The sequence below is a fragment of the Thermobia domestica genome, chromosome 15 (genome assembly GCF_964235325.1).
Source record: "Thermobia domestica chromosome 15, izTheDome1.hap1.1, whole genome shotgun sequence".
In the NCBI taxonomy this organism is placed as follows: Eukaryota; Metazoa; Arthropoda; class Insecta; order Zygentoma; family Lepismatidae; genus Thermobia; species Thermobia domestica.
Genome location: NC_137468.1, coordinates 175,234,275 through 175,257,385, shown reverse-complemented (window position 1 = coordinate 175,257,385; position 23,111 = coordinate 175,234,275). Strand labels below are relative to the sequence as shown.

General features: G+C 36.7%; 1 protein-coding gene across 1 annotated transcript in view; it reads left to right on the top strand.

Annotated features, from left to right (window-relative positions):
• The window catches only part of LOC145671963 (uncharacterized), a 70,556-nt gene extending 48,049 nt beyond the window's left edge, over window positions 1-22,507 (top strand). The window contains exon 2 of the mRNA XM_081741155.1: window positions 22,221-22,507. Coding sequence (XP_081597281.1) covers window positions 22,221-22,457 — 237 coding nt within the window. The 3' untranslated portion in view covers window positions 22,458-22,507. The remainder of the gene's footprint in view (window positions 1-22,220) is intronic.
• Window positions 22,508-23,111: the final 604 nt, after the last annotated feature.

Here is a 23,111-nt window from a genome sequence, read left to right as displayed (position 1 = left end):
TTTTTATTTGTGTCATATGATTTTTTATGCTTATTTTTTTCGTCATTATTATTATTAGCCTTGTTAATCTGTGTATTTTGCAGAAGCGTTCAACTTAGAAATATTTATTTTCATATTGTATTAACAGCTACAAAGTGTATTTTTGAATTTTCTTCTCTTTTATTATTTTGTAAACTGTTACAGCTACATGGTTAATAATAATCTATTTTTGAATTTCACTTTGTATACTAATCCTATATGCTATACGGTACTTTTTTTATATATGCATGTTAATCATGCGTCTTTTTTTCACTATTGTTATTTTTGTATTTCCAGTTTCTAACAGATACTGCATGTTTTTTGTTATTTTTTTTTCAACAAATATTTTATCATTTTCATCCATTTTTGTATAATCAGTTGTATGATGTTATTCTATTTGCATGCGACCTATGTAAAACATATTTTTTCTTTCTTGTAAGGGGCATTTGTGGCTGTATTGCTGTTTGTTTCTAATAAACATATTTCAAACATTATTATTATTATTATTATTATTATTATTATTATTATTATTATTATTATTTTAGCATAACAAGGATTTAAACACAGCGGTCTATAACACTGAAATCTAGAGTAGTTGTTCTAGTGTTAAATCTAGCCTTGCGTATTATATATACATATTTGTTGGGTTGGCCTAGAAAAAGATGTACGATGTATGAGAATGCATCTTGGGGCGATAGATTGTAAATTCTGACTTCATTCTTATAGTGTGTAAATTCAATGATAAAATTCAACGGCATTCTTGTGTTTTTGAGATTATGAGTCGTCATTATTTTTGTCTGTAAAATAATAATAATAATAATAATAATAATAATAATAATAATAATAATAATAATAATAATAATAATAATAATAATAATAAAAGCTTGATATTGAGACTGGGAACAAAATGTACGATAATTTTAGGATAAAAACGATAATTTTAAGTGCTAGGTACGATAATATCTTCTCATCAGGTTGGCAACGTTGTTTGACAGGCAGTTTAGAGCTAGGATATCGGACTGGAAGCAACCCAAAGAACTAGTGATAGTGATTCTCAATTCATTTGGATCACGGCAAGGAATTCAATGGAAAGTACAAATGATTCATTAGAAGAATCGATTCATTTCTGGCAAGAATCATAATTTATTTGATTCACGTCATGATTCGTTCATAATGATCGAATCGTTCATGATCGACACAACACTACAGAGAACAATAAGTGAAGAAGATACAGGACATCATGACGCCAGCAACAGAAAGAAGAACGGAAAGCCACAGACCTTTGCAGGGCCACTCTCCAGCCTCAAATATCTCAGAACATGAAATCAACCAGAACCCCACTCAGCCTCCAAACACAGAAGACGAACACATATTACCGCGACACGCATCAAACAGAATAGACAACAAAATAAAACAAGCAATAGAAGAAGCAATCCGCAACATTTTTGGCGTACATTGCTTCCATCCTAACCATGACCACCAGACCAGAGGAGTAAGTGACCCTAGCAGCCGCAATATTGAAAACCTCAAACACAGCATTCCATAAAACACCTCAGTCGTAATCACAGCAACACAATAACATCGATCCATACACCATGCCACAACAATGAAGAACATTACAGAAACGAAAATTAAAACACATAACGAAATTACAAACAAGGAAGCACATAACAAACTAACAAATCGCAACCAGAAACAACACCCACTGAACCCAAGTCCACAGATAGTAGAAAATACAACACAGCAAAAGACCGTACTCGCTGGTCCATGCCAAATAGAACATCACTACGACGAGCAATACATAACTAGCTCAACTGGGAACAGAACAGAGAAGTGAAATTTCACCGCAAGCCACGAATAACAACTGAGCTTAACGGAAGGATAACCACAGCATTCGCCTCTCCTCCAAACTGAATCACACAGCAATGACAAACGAGATATATTTCATGTAAAAACCAAATAAGGAGATATCAAAAGGAAATGAAATCAAATGTAATCATTGAGTTTTACGTCCCACGGTTATGCCGGTTAGGCTAAAGGAGACGGTGATTACGTGAAATGAATGAAATGGTGGAATGAAGAAAGTGGGAGGAAACGGTAGGACCCAAAGAAAACCCACGAGCACGGTGTTTGTCCACCACAAACTCCACACGGCGCGAGCTGGGATCGAAGCAGGGACCCCAAGCACCGGAGGTGAACGCTCTACCACTGAGCCACCGCGCCCCAAGATACCAAAAGGAATTTATACCACTGAGCGGAGTAGCAGTGAGTGGTCCTTCCTGTCATTCGATTCAGTCAGTCAGTGACGAAGAAGAGGCACTCCTTGATCTAGTATGTAAATACTGATTTTGTATGATTGGTAAATCTCATTATCCAAAATATCCGCTCCTTTTTAAATGAGGATGGTGAATCTTGAAATGGAGCCCTTTGCTCTATTGAGTTTTGGAATTCTTTATATTTATTATTATTATTATTATTATTATTATTATTATTATTATTATTATTATTATTATTATTATTATTATTATTATTATTATTTCGGCTAAATTATTTGAGAGTTTCAGTCCTTTGGATAAAGGATAATTTTCTTTAAAGTAAATGAAGTCTTGTGATTCTGATGAAGGCAGTTTGTTGATGTTGTCTGGTACTTTATGTTTGGTAGTATAAATATTTCTTGCAGATGTTGTATTTGCCATATCCATGGGCATTTCTGCCATATAAAAACTTAGGGAAACGACTACAACAAAGGGTGATTGTAGACCCCAACTAAATTTACATCAAAATCGTGAGGTAAATGGGAAACTAGTTTGGGCTAGCGGGATCGAGTTTCTACCTTCATCACTACATTAATCATAATTTTCCTCTATCACTCCTAGATCACTTGTTACAAACTTAAACGTTTTGAGGACTAAAAAGTAACAAATGCACTATTTTAGAAGAAAAATATTTAATAAAATTGCAGTTTTTTAAAGTATATATTAACACAAAATATTTTTAAATATAGAATTTAGTAAGTACAAGTGAAACAAATAGAGCTGATTTTTTTATGTAACATTCTTATTTTCATCGATCGTAGAATCGTAATCATACACTAGATTTTCCGCAAAATGCGTTCAATGTGTATAACGGCAAGAAAAGCACTAAAGATAGTGAGCCATAGTGTTGCTAATATATATATATATATATATGGTTTGGGTACAAAACCTCGCGGCGACAACGTCGCGAACCAAAACCTCGCCTGGCCAAAACCTTGCCTCCCAAAACCTTGCCTCCCAAAACCTCGCGGCCCAAAATCTCGCCGGGTCAGAACCCCGTCTGGCCAAAACCTTGCCGCCCAAAACGTCGCGGGCCAAAACCTCGCGGGGCCAAAACCTCCCCACCCAAAACCTCGCGGGCCAAAATCTCGCCGGGCCAAAACCTCGCCTTGCCAAAACCACGTCTTCCAAAACGTCGCGCCCCAAAATATCGCCACACCCAAAATCTCGCCTGACCAGAATGTAAATGTTCCAACAGATGATAAGGATGACGGTATAAAAGACGCTGTTTCAGAAGAAGTATCACGGGTATTTGACCAAGTCCCGCGATACCATATGAAAATTCTATTTCTGTATTAGAGGATTTCAATGTGAAGGTAGGGCGACAGGATGTTTTTAAACTGGTTATAGGGAAAGAAAGTCTGCATAAGGAAAGTAATAACAACTAACGGGGTTAGTTTCGTGAACTTTAGAATATCCAAAAACTTAAAATTTTAGCAAAAATCTAATAATATTTATGAAAGTATGAAATAATATATGAGTTTTTACGACGTCCCTTGATTATGTCCTGTAGGTTAAAGGAGACGTAGATGACCAGGATGAAGGAAATGATCGAATAAAGAAAGTGGGAGGAAACGGGAATAACCCGAGAAGGCCCACGCACACGATTTTTTGTGTCTTCTTCTTCTTCTTCTTCTTCTTCTTATTATTATTATTATTATTATACTAATAATAATAATAATAATAATAATAATTATTATTATTATTATTATTATTATTATTATTATTATTATTATTATTATTATTATTATTATTATTATTATTTGTAATGTGGAATTGCATATTAAGAAACTCATTGGATAAATTTTAAATAAAAGATTCGTTCGCGGCGAGGTTTTGGCCACGCGAGGTTTTGGCCCGGCGAGATTTTGTCCCTCGATGTTTTGGGCTGCGAGGTTTGGGCCCGGCGAGATTTTGTCCCGCGAGGTTTTGGGCGGCGAGGTTTTGGCCACGCGAGGTTTTGGCCCGGCGAGATTTTGGCCACGCGAGGTTTTGGCCGGCGAGATTTTGGGCGGCGATGTTTCGGCAACGAGATTTTGTCCGTATCCCATATATATCCAGAACCACGTAATTCCGAATTCACGTAAGTGTGGTACGATCCTAATAGAACTTCGTTTTGATCTAGGAATTACACAATCAATACTACTTTCCATTAATTTAATATTTGTCTGCTTTCTTTGCTTTCTCTTCATCATACCTTCTATCACGTTACAGAGTACAGTTTTTTTTCCTCCAAGTCCTAGCATATTTTTAATCATTTCATATTAGACTTTTCATCCCTATTACTTCTAGTGACCCTCATTATTTTCTCATTCTAATCAGCTAAGTTTCTCATACATACCAACATATAAATTACGAAGAATTCAAGTACACTTTTTTGTCATCTATTCGTAATGTCCAAGTTTCTACTCCGTACAATACTAGTAGTCTAGTACAGTGCTCCGCATTAACTTTTTTTATAACTATTCATTCAGTGACTCAAATACTCTGCTTTTCATCATTATCACCACAATCATCAAATAGATATTTCACCATTTCTCACGTCGCTTTGCATTTATCGTTTACATTTCATATCTTCCTTAATAATACTACCCGAATACTGAAAACTATCTGCCCATTCTACTTCGTTTGGTCAGACTTCTACAATACCTCAATTTCAATCATTCAACCCACCATCGCTTTCATCTTTTTTCATATTTATTTTAATATCAAATTACCTTCACAGATTTTCTTTATCTTTTTTGACCTAATGTTGGTTTTCAATTCAGATTTCACAACGAAAGTCTAATCATCCGAAAAGCAAGTATAGTACTGCTTTTAGTTCCTCTTAAATCCGTAGTTCCTGTTACGTAATCATATTCTTCTTATCTACTCTTCTAGTTAGCAAACAGTGTCACTGAAACGCAAAATTGTTGTCGTACACCTCTTCCAAATTCACTGTTCAATATGATTTCTTACTATATTGTAACTTTTAAAAGTTGCTTCATACGTAAGTTCGTTCCGAGATTGATCTTTCATTTCATCCCAAGCATCTTTCAAATAACCCAGTTCAAGTGGTTAGAAAACCTTTTCTAAATTAACGATACAACCTATACTTATTTCCCTTTGTTTGAAAATCTTTAATCTATTTTATTTGATGGAAACTAATTGCATCTACGTGCTATGTTTCCTTCTAAATCTTATCTGTTCAAATTTCTTATTTCTTCGTTTATAATCTCTTTCTTATTCCAAGTTGATTTCTTTGCTGCGTGCGACCTGAAACTAAGAGACTGATGTTAAAACATTTCTGATCCTACTAGTATGCAGTACATCGCCCAATTTAAACAAAATTTGTACCACAGAATGTGTATCTGTATTATGGTTTCATTTTATTGTATATGATATCATACTGTTTTAGTTTAACTTTGTAAGTTACTGTTATTATAATTTCATTTTATTTGTAAATAATATCACAGTGTTTTATTTTAACTTTTTAAATTAGTTATTATGATTTCATTTTATTGTATATGATATCACAGTGTTTTAACTTTGTGAGTTACTGTTATTATGATTTCATTGCGTGAATGATATCATAGTGTTTTATTTTAACTTTTTAATTACTGTTACTATGACTTCATTTTATTCTTTATATGATATCATAGTGTTTTATTTTAACTTTTTTTAAATTACTGTAATTGTGATTTCATTTTATTCTGTATATGATATAATAGTGTATCTGTAGAGGGCATGTTGACCTTAATTTGAAGTTCCCAGTACACTAGTCACCGTAATTGATAGGTTGATCATCGGGTTTGTAGAAGGACATACTACATACTCGTAGTAGTATAGAAGTTATCGGACAAAAGACGAGTGCACTTAATTGTGGATCATTCCTAGGTCGACGCCAGCTGTGAAGTGTATAATTAAGTGTCTTCGACCGTAGCCATATACTGAGCGAACCCTTGCTCTACGCGGTATGCGCTTTCTACTCTTGCCTGCTAGATCTCCGGACCTAAGCCCCATCGAGAATGTGTGGGACATTATGACTCCTGAACACCAGCTGGCTCTGAAAACAAGGCTCTCCCAAGACAGACATAGCCTCAGCATCTGACTGCCTACACTTCGATTAGTTGTGTAGTCGCTAGAAGTACTAACATCTTTCTTTGGAAACCTCGTTTACTTTGTTATGCCCAAAATACACAGCTTCTTCTTTCTGTCATATAACTCAATCTGTTGTTTCCATTTTCTTAAACTGCATTTCACTCATTAAAGACTCATTTCCATCCCTAGTTCATTTACTACCCTTCTATTTCTGTTGAATTTACTTCCATATGTAATACTGAAATTTCTTTTTCCTTCTCTTGTTATCTTTGTCTGCTATTTGTTTCAACGTTTCAGCCAATTTTGCTTCTTAATTCAGAGTTGAACTTTCTACACCATTATCTTACATGCATTCTTGAGTGCAACTTTGTTTCGCTATTTATCTTTTCAAAATTTTCCGAAGTTTCTTCCATAACCCACTCTCTACGCTACCTTTATGATACTGCACCTTTACTCGCAAGTCCAAAATACTCCCGCAACTAATTAGTTACTGTATCTAATTTATAACTTTATATATATATATATATATATATATATATATATATATATATATATATATATATATATATATATATATATGTGTGTGTGTGTGTGTGTGTGTGTGTGTGTTTCTACTTCCCTATCTCTAAGCTTTTCAGTATCTAACATATTGTCTGTTACTTTTCTTCCTAGATATATTTTTCAGTGGAGCTCCACCTCAGTCAGCACAGATTGTAACTTGACCAATTTTGTGTTCTTTTTCGTACCAATTAGAGGTAAAAGTTAGGGGGAACGCGGGTCGACGCCGGCCACCCGCTTCCAGTAAATATCTGTGGCGTCCCCCCATTTTCTAAATAAGTTACAATGGGCAAATATAGGCAACGGGGAAGGGCGTGACGTCATGTGTTCCCCTACCTTTTCAGATCCTTTACCCCTGGTACGAATGGTGCTCAACATCTTTATTGTGACATAGCAATTACATGTTTTAATACTATTCAGGGATTGTAGTCTTTCTCTTCCTCTCTATACCTCAGCACTCAGAACACAAATATAAGCATATACACAATGCAATACCACTAGCTCTTAACAACAAATATAACATTCGTGTGTTCCTCCTATCTCTTTCACTAAGTACTTTTAACCTTCACCCATTTCTTCTTCTACAGATCTTTTTTGGGGGGAGGACATATGCTCCTCTGTTCCTCCGCAGAGACACTTATATTTCCCTCGATTGGAGTCTTCTTAAATGTTTGTACCTGAAGGTTGCTCCGAGGCTCTTTCTCCATTTGGAACACCTCCATTCTTCATTAGCGAAATTGTCTCCCTTGTACTTAACACAAAGCGCTGGAGTTGTACGTTTTTTGGGTAGTATCTTGCAAATGAGGCTTAGAACATTTTAAACAGCATAGTAGAACAGATCGTATTGTTTGAATATGGCAAAGCCTCTGGCATTGGTAGTATTGCAAATATTTAATGGTTCTATATGGCTCAACCGCTATTCTGTAATGTAACACATTTTTGAATGTATGGATGAGATATCATATTTAGAATTCTTATTTAAATTTCTTCAGATGACTGTAACTCCTTCATTTGAACAGCACTAAGTTGTACACGTGGAAAAATCCAGGAGATAAGAAACGCTACCAAATCGATTACATTCTTGTGAAGCAACGTTTCAGGAATAGTGTACGAGACGTGACAACACTGCCAGGAGCGGACATTAATTCGGTTCACAATCTCCTGGTGGCGGAAGTGCAAACCTGGTTAAAGTCGATCAAGAAAAATGGGAGGAGAAATCGAAAATGGAACCTGGAGCGACTAAGAAATATCGACAATGATGTGAAAGAAGAGATTGAAGAAAAATTCTGTGCAATGGGCGATATGGTTGACAATGTAGAGAATAGTTGGGGAAAAGTTAAACAGATTCTACTTGATACACTCCACAGTAACATTCGCAGGATGGAAAGAGCACAGAGTAAACCATGAATGACTGAAGTAATGCTTAAGAAGATGGAGGAATGCAGAAGGGCGAAAAACACGGACATCAATGAATACAGAAGGCTGAATAATGTATTGAGAAGAGAAACGGACAAAGCCTAAGAAAAGTACATGGAACAAATATGTGAAGAAATAATTTAACTTCAACGGCGCGGCAGATATGATCTGATGTAGCAGAAAGCACAAGAATTAGGAGAGAAAGCTAACGAAAGTATACGAACCTTCGGCATCGAAGATCAACAAGGTAATGTAACCACTGACCATCAAAGAATCCTTAGAATTTAGGAGGAATACATAAAAGATCTGTATGGTCAGAAGAACCGCCCCAAAGGTATTGCGATCGAAACAGAGGAAGAGGTGGATGATGCTGAAAAAAGGACCCAGTATATTGGACAGTGAAGTAGTAGAAGAAATCAAAGACATGCGAAGGAGAAAGGCCACCAGTAGATTTGCTCAAGGGATTAGGAGACAACGCAATGAAAGTACTGACTTCACTTATTAACAAGATCTACATGAGTGGAGAATGGCCAAAGGATTTTCTTGATGTTACAGTGATTGTATTGCCCAAGAAAAAGCAAGCAAAGAAGTGCAGCGATCACAGAACCAATAGCCTGATTTCCCACACTGGAAAGATCATTTTACGTATACTGAACAGGCGGCCGGAAAGTAAGATATATATCACTTGGAATCCGGAAAGGAAAAGGCACCAGAGATGTTATTGGATTGATGAGAATTATATCAGGAAGAATTTTTGATGTAAAAGAAGAGTTGAATTTGTGCTTCATCGACTGGCGAAAAGCTTTCGACCGAGTTAACTGGACGAAACTTCTGAAAATACTTAAAGAAATCGGAGTCAACTGGAGAGATCGACGACTCATTCAAAACCTGTACATAGGACAACAAGTGAAATTGCGCTTGAATGAAGGAGAAACAAAGCAGCCAGACAAGGATGTAGTTTATCGCCTCAATTATTCAACATTTACAGTCCATGTTTAATGAAGGAAGCACTAATGGGAATTGGAGATTTCAAGATTGGAGGGCAGATCATTAACAAGATCAAGTATGCAGAGATATAATAGCTAAAACCCAAGGAGAATTACAGGAGATGATTGACAAAATAGTTGACAATGGAAAACTGTATAGAATGGAAATTAACATTGAAAACTCGAAAGCCATGAGAATATCTCGTGGAAACATGCCTTTACGAATGAGAGTAGAACAAAGAGAACTTGAAGAGGTCGATAATTTCGAGTATCTGGGAAGTATTTTGACGAGAGACGCTTACTGCACCAAAGAGACCAGGTCAAGAATTGCCATAGCTAAAGAAGGATTCAACAAGAAAAGATCACTCTCAACCAGCAGGACTTAAGAAGTTGGTCAAGTGCTATATATGGAGCATTGGACTGTATGGTTCAGAGACTTTGGACATTACAGAAGTTCGAGAAGAAATATTTAGAGAGCTTCGAAATGTTGTGTTGGAGGAAGATGGAGAAGATAAAATGGACAGAGAGAACAACAAAAGAAGATGTTTTAAAACGGATAGGAGAGAAGAGGACATTTCTAGCCGCCATCCTTCATAGAAAGGTCAATTGGTTTGGACACATCTTGCGAAGAAATTGTTTTCTTCACACCGCCATAGAAGGAAAGGTGGAAGGGAAGTGAGGAATGGGAAGAAGAAGAACACAGCTGATCGATGATTTGAAAGATAGAAGAAAATATTGGGAATTAAAAGAGGAAGCTGAAGATTGAGAAAGGTGGAAGAAACATTTCCAGGCCCAAATCTAAAAAAATTGAAAAAAATCCTCATTAGTCCCAGGACCTGAAGAAAGGCAGAATACTTGATAATAATAAGTTGTTACTACCCTGGGACAATGGCCAAACAGAATCGAGGTGATAATCACGTCCATTTAGACAGCCCCCCCACCTTTTCAGATTTAATCGGAAATGGTCTCAATCGTTTGTACATCGTTTGTACAGAAATGTGCAGGCGAAATTTTCGTTTGTACACAATTAGGGGCGCCGCCAGAACGAAAACAAAGTGGGGGGGCTGTCTAAATGGTAGCTCCCCCACCTTTTCAGATTCAATCGGAAATGGTCTAAATCGTTTGTACATCGTTTGTACAGAAATGTGCAGGCGAAATTTTCGTTTGTACACAATTAGGGGCGCCGCCAGAACGAAAACAAAGTGGGGGGGCTGTCTACATGGTAGCCCCCCCACCTTTTCAGATTCAATCGGAAATGGTCTCAATCGTTTGTACATCGTTTGTACAGAAATGTGCAGGCGAAATTTTCGTTTGTACACAATTAGGGGCGCCGCCAGAACGAAAACAAAGTGAGGGGGCTGTCTAAATGGTAGCCCCCCACCTTTTCAGATTCAATCGGAAATGGTCTCAATCGTTTGTACATCGTTTGTACAGAAATGTGCAGGCGAAATTTTCGTTTGTACACAATTAGGGGCGCCGCCAGAACGAAAACAAAGTGGGGGGGCTGTCTAAATGGTAGCCCCCCCACCTTTTCAGATTCAATCGGAAATGGTCTCAATCGTTTGTACATCGTTTGTACAGAAATGTGCAGGCGAAATTTTCGTTTGTACACAATTAGGGGCGCCGCCAGAACGAAAACAAAGTGGGGGCTACCATTTAGACAGCCCTCCCTTTTCAGATTGAATCGGAAATGGTCTCAATCTTTTGTACATCGTTGTACAGAAATGTGCAGCGAAAGTTTTGTTTGTAAACAATTAGGGGCGCCGCCAGAACGAGAACAAAGTGGGGGGCTGTCTAAATGGTAGCCCCCACCTTTTCAGATTCAATCGGAAATGGTCTCAATCGTTTGTACATCGTTTGTACAGAAATGTGCAGGCAAAAGTTTCGTTTTCCACAATTAGGGGCGCCGCCAGAACGAAAACAAACTGGGGGCTGTCTAAATGGTAGACCTCCCACCATGTCGAATTCAATGACAAACTGTCGCACTTGTTTGTACGTCTTTGTACAGAAATGTGCAGGCGTAATTTTCTTTTGCACACAATTAGGGGTGCCCCCAAAACGATAACAAAGTATATGCTGCCTAATTGGTAACCCCTCCCCACGTCCGATTCAAAAGAAAATTATCTCAATTTTTTGTTCATCCTTTGTACAGTAATGCAAAGTCGAAAGTTTTGTTTCTACGCTATCAGGGGCGTCGGCAGAACGAACACACATGGGAGCTGTCTAAGTGGTAGTCCCACCATGTTCGATTGAACCACAAATTGTGGCGATCGTTTATACATCGTTTGTGCAAAAATGTGCAGGTAAAATTTTCGTTTGTACTAAATAATATACGGAGTATTTTTAATGTTTGACCTAGAATGGAAGGAAAGGAATGGGGATTGCAATTATTATAATTATGTATATATCTCAGGATTTGCTCAAATTTAGAGATATGAAAGTTGTTATTTCGACTTCACATTTCAAATGTTAAACCAGTGTATCGTATTTTAACGTTTTTTGATATTTAGCCTAGAAAGTAAGAAAGGGGATTGGGCTACAGCTGTGTATTACTGTTTTTGCAGTTTAGCGATCAACGTTAACCGGTTGAATAACGATTGCTGAGATTGAAAATGGTACATATTATTAGAACGCTAGATTGCAAAACACCAGTTCTCGCTATCTCCTATTCCGATAATCGTCAATATACTGTAAATGTATTAAGTGGAGTGGGTGAAACACGTACGAACTTTACCGTAGTTGGAAAGAGTAGAAGCTGAGGGACAGTCTGTGAACCGAACTCAGAAGTTCTCGATTTGCAAAGCGTGAAACACAAACTGTGTTGGTCCTTATTATTCCCATTTAAACATTAATTTGATTATTTCTATATGCCACTCTATGTCGATAACGGCTGAACTTGAAATTAAAACGGCATTGAATATGTCACTATTCATCTCAGTCATCCTGGAAACTGTTCCTTCGACACTAATATCGTCTGTTTTCGATTATTCCTCCCTCTGAACCCCCATGACGGTGGGGGCTAAAATTGTATTTAAATGACATCAGAAGTATCACTATTCTTTTCAGACCCTCTGAACTATGGATCCGACACATTACTTTTACATGTAACCCCCATCACTCCTCGGAGGTCAGAGAGGGTTCACAGAATATAGCGATCTTTATTAATTAGACGATAGGTTACCTAATCACCAAATTTGATTTAGATCTGAAATTACCAAGAAATAGAGTATCGCATACACACATATCAGCACCCATAGAAGGGTCAGAGGAAGTACCAAATATAGCTATATTCTATTGACTTGTTCACGAAATTTAGTTCAGATCCGATCAGTATTTACGGAGAAATAAAACATCACATTCACACAGAGAGAAAGAGAGAGATAGGCAAACCTACAAAACATCTGGTAGGAATCTATAAGCTCCCATATTCATACGGCGGGAGCTAAAAATTATTCTTAATATTTACGTCATTGCTTATCCATATCAATTTCTATCTATTTATTAAATTGTGTTCATATTGTACATCTATGAATGTAGTACATTCATTTAATCGAACATGGAGCAAAAATTCACTAAGACATTCTTTTAAGTTACAATAAATTTGAAGCAACAATTATTCAATTGAATATTATTTCCATATATTTCCTACAGTTCCGTATATTTTCCTCCACATTATACCTTGTTATCATTTTTACTAAATTTCAAATTCAAGAATAAAAGTTACAGGGGATGGACAAAAATATGGATTCCCTTCATGCACATTACCTTCACTAAGAGCAAGTAGGACCGTGTGCAGAACGCCCTGTAGTCGATGGGGAATGGAGAAACACAGGTCGCGTATGGTTGTCAAAAAGACGTTATACCATTCTTCCGCCAAAGTAGCGGAACGTTGTTATAGAGAGGACGGTGGTGGGTAGCGGGTATCCAAAACTGACCACAAGGACCCGATGATATTGAGGTGTGGCGATTCTGGGGGCCATGGAAGTTGCGACACTTCATATTTGTGCTCATCGAACCAGTTCTGGACGATGTGAGCTGTATGAGCAGGGACTCTGTCATCTTGGAACATGGCATTACCATCTGGAAATAAGATTTGCATCGTGGAATGCAGCTGGTTACTCAAAATGGTTACTTGGTCCTTGGCAGTGACATGTTCATGCAAGGTGATAATGAGTCTGGCAGAATACCAGCATATGGCTGCCCAAATCATCACTGGACCACCAAAACTGCCGAAATCATCACTATTGGTAACAGAAGTCTGTATTGTACGCTTGTGCCGGCGTTTTCCACACGTAAACTCGACCAGCACTTGGAAACAATGTAAAGGAAGACTCATCCGACCAGATGCCAGTCTTCCACCTCTCCATTGTCCAGTTTTTATGGGCGTTGCACCACTGTCTCCGTATAGCAGCATAGAAAATAGTAACGAGTGGTTTGGAAATGCAAAATCTGCCATAAATTCCTTACTTGTGGAGTTCTCTTCTGACTGTTTTAACACTAACAGGCTTTGTAAGCACAGTATTCAGCTCAGCATTGACTTTTCGCGCCATGGTGATCTGCTTCGTCACAATCCTACCCAATGTGCGTGTCTCTGTCACGCAACACACACTTGCGACAAAGTTGGTGCTTCGCTGAAACGGTTTTTCCGAAACATTCGTAGGCAAACATGATCTTCGAGACTGTACCTCTTGATACACTAAAAATTTCCGCTACTTTCGTTACGGAAACTCCCACAATACGTACACAAATAATTTCCCCTCTTTGAAACTCTATCAGTTCAGACATGATTCACGATAACCTGCACGGACTGGTCGTTGAACTGTAATTGGCCCTTCTGTTCGATTGGCCAGGCTGTTTACCTCAAGGGATGTGCCGGTGACCACAGCGACACCATCATGTTCAGACTCAAATCGTGTTTGAAATGGCTCAATCTTTTATACCAGGTGTTTCCACTCTTTTTGTATATCCCCTGTATTTGCATCCCATGTCTTGTTAGTAAATACTCCATAGTATATGACACATTTTTTAATGTTCCATTAACCAGTACTTTCAAAGTTAATTGCTTCTACTATAATATTACTATTATTATTATTATTACTATTATTATTATTATTATTATTATTATTATTATTATTATTATTATTAAAATTATTATTATTATTATTATTATTATTATTATTATTATTATTATCATCTTAGGACTAGCAGATGGTCCAACGTGCAACTGTGCGCAATATTTTGTCGTCATCCTGAGTCTTTAATATAGAATTAATCCAAAATCCAAAATCGCGAATTTCGTGAGCATTTTAGTGAATCCCCTTTCTTACATTTTAGGTTAAGAATCAGAAAACGTTAAACCATGATACACTGGTTTAACATTTGAAATGTGAAGTCGAAATAACAACTTTCATATCTCTAAATTTGAGCAATCCCGAGATATATACATAATTATAGTAATTGCAATACCCAACCCTTTTCTTCAATTCTAGGTCAAACATTAAAAATACTCCGTATATTATTTAGTACAAACGAAAATTTTACCTGCACATTTTTGCACAAACGATGTATAAACGATCGCCACAATTTGTGGTTCAATCGAACATGGTGGGGCTACCACTTAGACAGCTCCCATGTGTGTTCGTTCTGTCGACGCCCCTGATAGCGTAGAAACAAAACTTTCGCCTGCGCATTACTGTACAAATGATGTACAAAAAAATGAGATAATTTTATTTTGAATCGGACGTGGGGAGGGGCTACCAATTAGGCAGCATATACTTTATTATCGTTTTGGCGGCGCCCCATTTGTGTGCAAACGAAAATTTCGCCTTCACATTTCTGTACAAACGATTGAGACCATTTCGGATTGAATCTGAAAAGGTGGGGGGACTGTCTAAATCAGCGTTTCCCAACCAGTGTGCCGCGGCACAGTGGTGTGCCGCGAATGGGTCGCTGGTGTGCCGCGAGGAAATCGGAACAAAATTATTAATTCTATAAAAATCAAATTGCAAGACATACAGAAAAAGATATATTTGTATTTCAAATTACTACTATGAATCTAAAATTTAAAGTTTCATACTGTGTTACTTTTCTGTAGAACATTTTTCTGTACATTTCTAATTTTGAAAAAAAGTATTTGTTATCATTGTTATGACCATTATTGCTTCTTTATTGTTGCAGACTATTTCGTAACTTGAAATTTTAAAATATTATTCAATCCTTCCGGCAAAGTAAACATGCATACGAATTACCTATATTTGTGTTTTAAAAGTAAAAGAGATTCGTTTGTTCGTTCGTTATTTAGTGATCCTCCTTCTTAATGAAAGGTTGGATACAGTTTTCGAAAAAAGAAGTGTATTTTTAACAACTTGAGCCCTATATCTGATTGAAATTGTTTTCTATTTTTAAATTAAAATGAAAAATAAGCATAATGATTTACCACGGGGGAAAAACAGTGGTCTAGCTTTCTTCTCTGTGAGAAGGATGTCAGTAATCAGAAAAAAATACTACAGTATTTTATATTTTCAAATAATAATAATAATAATAATAATAATAATAATAATAATAATAATAATAATAATAATAATAATAATAATAATAATAATAATAATAATAATAATAATATGTGTGCCGCGAGAATTCAAGTTACCCTGAAGTGTGCCGCAAGTTGAAAAAGGTTGGGAAACGCTGGTCTAAATAGTAGCCCCCACTTTGTTTTCGTTCTGGCGGCGCCCCTAATTGTGTACAAACGAAAATTTCGCCTGCACATTTCTGTACAAACGATGTTCAAACGATTGAGACAATCTCCGATTGAATCTGAAAAGGTGGGGGGGCTACCATTTAGACAGCCACCTACTTTTTTTTCGTTCTGGCGGCGCCGCTAATTGTGTACAAACGAAAATTTCGCTTGCACATTTCTGTACAAACGATGTACAAACGATTGAGACCATTTCCGCTTGAATCTGAAAAGGTGGGGGGCTACCATTTAGACAGCCCCCCCCACTTTGTTTTCGTTCTGGCGGTGCCCCTAATTGTGTACAAACGAAAATTTCGCCTGCACATTTCTGTACAAACGATGTACAAACGATTGAGACCATTTCCGATTGAATCTGAAAAGGTGGGGGGGCTACCATGTAGACAGCCCCCCCACTTTGTTTTCGTTCTGGCGGCGCCCCTAATTGTGTACAAACGAAAATTTCGCCTGCACATTTCTGTACAAACGATGTACAAACGATTGAGACCATTTCCGCTTGAATCTGAAAAGGTGGGGGGCTACCATTTAGACAGCCCCCCCATTTTGTTTTCGTTCTGGCGGTGCCCCTAATTGTGTACAAACGAAAATTTCGCCTGCACATTTCTGTACAAACGATGTACAAACGATTGAGACCATTTCCGATTGAATCTGAAAAGGTGGGGGGCTACCATTTAGACAGCCCCCCCACTTTGTTTTCGTTCTGGCGGCGCCCCTAATTGTGTACAAACGAAAATTTCGCCTGCACATTTCTGTACAAACGATGTACAAACAATTGAGACCATTTCTGATTGAATCTGAAAAGGTGGGGGGGCTGTCTAAATGGACGTGTGATAATCTTAAGTTCACTGAAGCTGACGACGAGACCGCAGTAAACCTTTATTTTTCTGGGGGACCTCGAGTAATAATCTTGCTCTGTATTTACAGGAAATCAGTATATTTTAGTTGTTCCGTATTACCTACTTCGTAGTATTTTTCAGAAAGTGTTTATAGTTTCTCCGTCAGTATCATGTTACCCCATAGTAAAACACTAAAAACAATTCTGAAGTATTAATTATATTTATCGTTTCCCAAAGTCTTGTTTACTAGTTGACAAACGTTGAAAAATAGTATTCTTTGAAGCTTATATCTAATAACTTTTCTTCTCTTTCTTTCTCCTGACTGCATTATAACCGAAATGTACATCCATAACGAATAAAGGAATTTTATTATTTTTGTAAAATTCATTTCAATAAACTTTAGAGATTAACTAAGACATGATTAGCAAATACCAAGACATGATTTTATTATGGTTTAATAACGGCGAGGAATTTTCTTTCTTGGGAAATGGTCTTAGGAGAGGGAACTTTGAGACTTCTATATTTCGCTTCATTAACTTGTAATTTCCATCTCTAGAAGGAAATCTACCATTTCACATTTTCTCCTTGGTTTTATTGTATTTCCTGCCACATACTTGCTCCAGTAGTAATTTTTAGTGTGAAGCAATCTCAGAATAGTAGATAACTCTTAAAAAGCACTTTAACTTTTATTACTTTTATCTAAAGTAGTTCGTTTTTACTTAATAACGACTGAACATGACCCATCAATACGAAAACCGTAGAAGTTGATCTTCAGTTAGGATTTATTTAATAAGAAAGCTTTTATCACAAATAGAAAGAAAACTGCTAACATCAGTAATAACAGTAATTTGGAAAGTTAAAACAAAACACAATGATAACATATATACAATAAAATGAAATCACAATAACAGTAATTTGAAAAGTTAAAAATAAAACACTACAATATCAAATACACAATAAAATGAAATCATAATTACAGTAATGTAAAAAGTTAAAACATTTTGATATAATATACACAATAAAATGAAATTATAATAACAGGAATTTTAAACGTTAATATAAAGCATTATGATATCATATACACAATAAAAGGAAATCATAATAACAGTAATTTAAAAAAAAATAAAGCATTATGATATTATTTACACAATAATAATGAAATCATACGTACAGTAGTTGTTGATGTTCAACAAGAAGTCTTTAATAGTTTGTCAATTAAGAAGATTTTTAATTCTGGGTCAATCCATGTCAAGTGATCGAGAAAAAAGAAAAATTGCCGCTCGACCTTTTCAAAAAATCTAATCTTTTCATGAATGTTTATACTTATCACAATACTTCAAAACAACAATTAATTATTTTTGAAAACATCTCGTAGCGACGCAGCTTCTGCCGCCATTTTGCGTTTTCTCGATTTCAGGCGTTTACGTTGTTTTGAATTTCTCCGTATGTATTTGTCCTAGCAAATTGAAAATTGCTGGGAGTGTCCAACTTGTGCAGAGCTAAAACTTTGTCCTCTTAACATTTTTGTCTAAAACCACTTGAAAGGGATGAAATTAAGGCCTACAGGAGCAACAATTTTGGACATTGAAGACATGTTTGGGGAGAGGAAGGAACTGATATAGAGGTCTGAATTTTTGTGTGCATGTAGTCCGGTGTCTTAGTTTATACTAAAAAATTTTCAGACCTGTAGCTGCTCCCAAAGGCCTGAAAAAAATATAGTAAAGTTGAGGAATTATGCCAATTTGGCATATTTCACTGTCCAATATCTCCAATGGGCCCGGATAAAAAAAATCTGAAATTTTGGGTATAGTTACTCCTTTAGCATACCATAACACATAAGAAAGTGCGTTTTGTGGTTTTGAGCAGAAGGGGGTCAAAGTATTAAGGAATGATGTCATACTCTAGGAGGTGTTTTGTTCACAAATTCAACTGAAAATTCGTTGTTATGACGTAAAATAAAGTAGGAGGAATGGCTAGTCCAGTCAAGGCTCTCAAGCTCCTTTCTTTCCTCTAGTTGTTACTCACTGTCTTATCACCCACAGCAGCACTGGTGAAGAATGCCGCTATCAGCAGAAGGTGAGAAAGTCATGTAATCGTGTTTCTCCGCCGGTATTAAAATTCTGTAAGCCTAAACATTCATTTGCATTTACCCAGCTTTGCCACGGCAGGTCACGATCACTTCCGCACTTATATCTTATTGGAACCGAAGCCGGACACACAGATCAATAAAATATAAGAACCGTAAAGTAAAAGTGAATATGAATAGTGAATTTCGACGAAAGTATTAATGGACGAGAATTATTATATAATATAAATCACAAAACCTAGTTAAACTATTTAAAAGTATAATATTCATTAGATACGAAATATACACTTACAATAACACAGAAAATTACAGTAAATTACAGTAATAATTACAGTAAACACAGTAAATTAACGAATCAATGTTTTAACTGCTCACAGTTAATCTTCGACCGGTCAGTTGATTTCACTCGGGCCTTGGGGTAGAATCCACTAGATGACAGGTTCACCGAAGGTTTTTAGGCTGAGGCCAGGATGAGCTTGAAGCGGCGTATGTTAACTTTGGGATCCCAATTCAGCTCCCCGCTAGTAGAAGTGAGTGATCGTCTTAACCGATGCTCTTAGTCCCTTGTTACTCGCTAGTTCGAACTCAAACGTTCATTACGGAAACACTGATACTATAGACACACTTGAAAATGTTAATATGTACTATATGCGACTCACAAAGTCGAACTTTTACTTTAGCTCAACCCTTCCAAGGGGAGCACTTCTGTCTTAGTCTTGGAAAATAGCGCACCGTACTCGCCTTGGTGGGTGCTCTTCGAAAAAATGCCTAACAGGCACGCGTACCAAAAACACACTGAGCGTTCTAGTTAGCAAACCAAAGCTTGTATACGGCCAACTGGGAAAAACCCGGTGTTCACTCTTAGCGTTGGGACCAGAATTATTATCCAATAAGCTTTTAGTTATAAAAGCGCGTAGGTGGAAAGTGATTGTCTCGAAGATCAGACTCAAAGGAACATTCACTAAGCACGCTATTATCACGTGAATGGTCCTTGTTCCTCGACCATATATGGCCGTAAAAATCGAAGTGAGGGCTACCAACACTAATGTACGAAATACCAAACCGATGAAGAAAGCATCAGAGTTGTTCCCTTTTATCTACGAGGGTTAGTTAATAAAGTTCGAAATCAAGTCTGTCTTTCCCAATGTCCTTTTAAATTCAAAAGATGAGTCTCAGGTCGGTGATAGTCAAAATGCATGCTTCCCAAAAAAAGTCCATAAGTACTCATTGTTATTTGCTATATGAATAATATTCAAACATGATTGTGCTTGTTTTAACTGCCAACTCATGCAGGAGACTGTTGTCCTTTCATTTGATCTACATTCCCCAGTCAGTGAACACGACACTCACTATAAACACTGACTGGAGAATGTAAATTCTTATTCACTCAGAACGGATTGACTTTTCTGAGAAAATAGTTTGGTTAATTTGAACTTTACTTTAATCAAAACAAAATGTCAAAAGTCGACGGTTTAGTGTCATACGAACATATTTACAAAAAGTTAGTTTTCTTTTAGAATCGCGTAAATAAATGTCTTTTTCGTATTTGATTTTAGTTTGTGATAATGCTTTATATTTTAGCAACTATGTTTTACAAGGAAGTTTGACTTATAATCATTACACAGAAAGAAACATTCGACTTCTGATATGTCAGAAACGTTCATATCTCAAAGAAAACAATTGTTGGAGATACATTCCTTTGGCACTAAGAAGTCGAAGTATATAGCGAAAAACAAATTACAGGTATATCTGATGAGTAAAAAATTTTATTTTTCTAAATATACCTTTGCTAAGCTCAACCTCAGTTTTTTAATTTTAAAAAAATATTGAATAACTCACAATGAAAAACATCAAAAATGTAGAAACTGACCCTGGTAGTATCTGCATAATGCTGTTACGAGAACTAAAATTTATTTTCAAGGCCTTTCGATTAGGAGAAAGTTAGGTAGAGCCGAGTAACTAAGGTTTGATGGTCTTTAGAAGGTAAAGTTGTGCTAGTAAAGTGCTGTAAAATTATACATCGGACAACTATTAGAATGATGTTTACTTAAGCTTACCAGACGTCCCGGTTTTTGATGGCTCATCCCGGCGTCCCGGGTGGTTTCGTGTTTAGTCTCGGTCAGACGAAAAAATTAGTTTCTAGTCGCAAAGTTATTTAACAGCTTCTGGCGCTTTTTTTCCCATAGAGAAGTTTAATGGAAGAGTCAACAGTGAAAGGACTAACGCTCTGCAAAATAAACTTGGCAAGGACTTGCTGTTAATTCTTTGACAAAATAAAGAACAATATACGCCTCTTGCGAAAAGTTCATTTAAGTGAAAAGTACGTATAAGGTTGAATAATGCGTAGTAGTTCTTCCTTTCCCCCTCGTTTTGCGGATGTTAAAATAGTTGTTAAATTTTGTCTTGCTAAAAAATTTTTATATGTATATAAACTGCTCGCCATTAAAATTGCAACACCTATACATTATTCGGCGTAAGCTCTAAACTCCGATAAACAAAATATTTGTATCCTTCCGCTTGTCACAAATACGATTGGCTAGTGATGTATCACTCCCACTCCCCACGGGGAGGAGCAAATTATACACGTGCATTTTGACAATACTGTCTCGTGTTGTCCAGATACTTACAGCAGCAGCAGAAAAGAAAGAAAAGAAACTCAAAAGATTTTTTTAAAAAATGTATTTGAATTTCGCTCGTAAACAATTGTTGCTTAGTGAGTAAAGGTTTGCCTTGTTGGTATTTCACCACAACACTCGCGGAACTGAGATTCATGCCAGTCATCTTTCAGACTTTAAAAGCAGAACACGCGTCCACAGTTGAGTTGGCGCCAGAATTACTGCGCATGCTTAGTGTTTATTTCTATTGTTTCATTAGCCACACTCGATTGCAGTATTATTACATAATCCGTATTATATTTTTGTCATTTATAATAATATAGCAGTTTTATAGGAAGCTTCATAGTAAAAGTAATAATGTAATCACATGAACTATTTTGCGGAGGAGTACAATCGTTGGTAGGACAACAGCAAATCAGCGAGATTTAGTTTCACGTGGCTTTGTTTATCGCAGTTTAGAGCTTACGCCGAATAATGTATAGAAGGAGATGAGGTAGAAATGTGAAACTTGTCAAACAGAGATGTACTAATAAGAGAAGGAAAATGATTATACTTACAGATCGGTCCTGTAAAAGGTGACATGTGTAGCAGGGTTCCAGAACCTGCTGAAGCTAATAGTGTGAAGAGTCTCCACGCCCAGAACTACTGGGACGCTTGGGACGCCCAGAACTACTGGAACACCATGAGACATGTAGAGATTGAGCACATTGATGTCTGCTTGAGGTATGGCGTCCCAAGCAGCTTCCACTCGGCGCCAAAGCTCCTCTATATACCCAAAGTGTACAATGTAGTATAAATCGTTAGTGCTTCATTAGTGCTTCATTAGTGCTGATAACACAACGTAAGTGTTCTCACTCATGTAAAGTCATTAATGAATTAAAATGGAGATATTCACTTGACTACAAGCTAGAATCGCCACTTTTTAATATTATCCAAAGTATACAAAGGTACTATCGATCGTTAGTGCTTCAATAGTGCTTGTTAGTGCTGCAAACACAACGTTAGTACTCTCACCCACGTAAAGTTATTAACGAAATAAAGCGACGATATTTACTTGATGTTAAGCCAGAATCTCTACTCTATTAAATATTGTCTAAAGTAAACTAAAATTGTGTCAATTAGTGCTTTAAGTATAATTTGAATATAAAATTGCTGGTTTGCTGTATCTGGAACATTCCTAATTATGTATATTCAGCTTTGTGTTTGGTGTTATATGAGTGAAACGTACTTGGTTTCTTCTTCCCTGCCAATATTTTTGGCAGCGTCGCCCATGAATGAGATATAATGGGATTCCAATATTTTGGAAGTACATGTGCAACTTAAAGCATGTGAAAATGAATCATTTATTGTTTGTTTAATTTTTCAGACGTAAACCGAACATAAGCGTAGATGTACTAAGATATCAAAGGATACAGAAAGATGTTCTTAAGTGCGAAGCAATTGCCACATG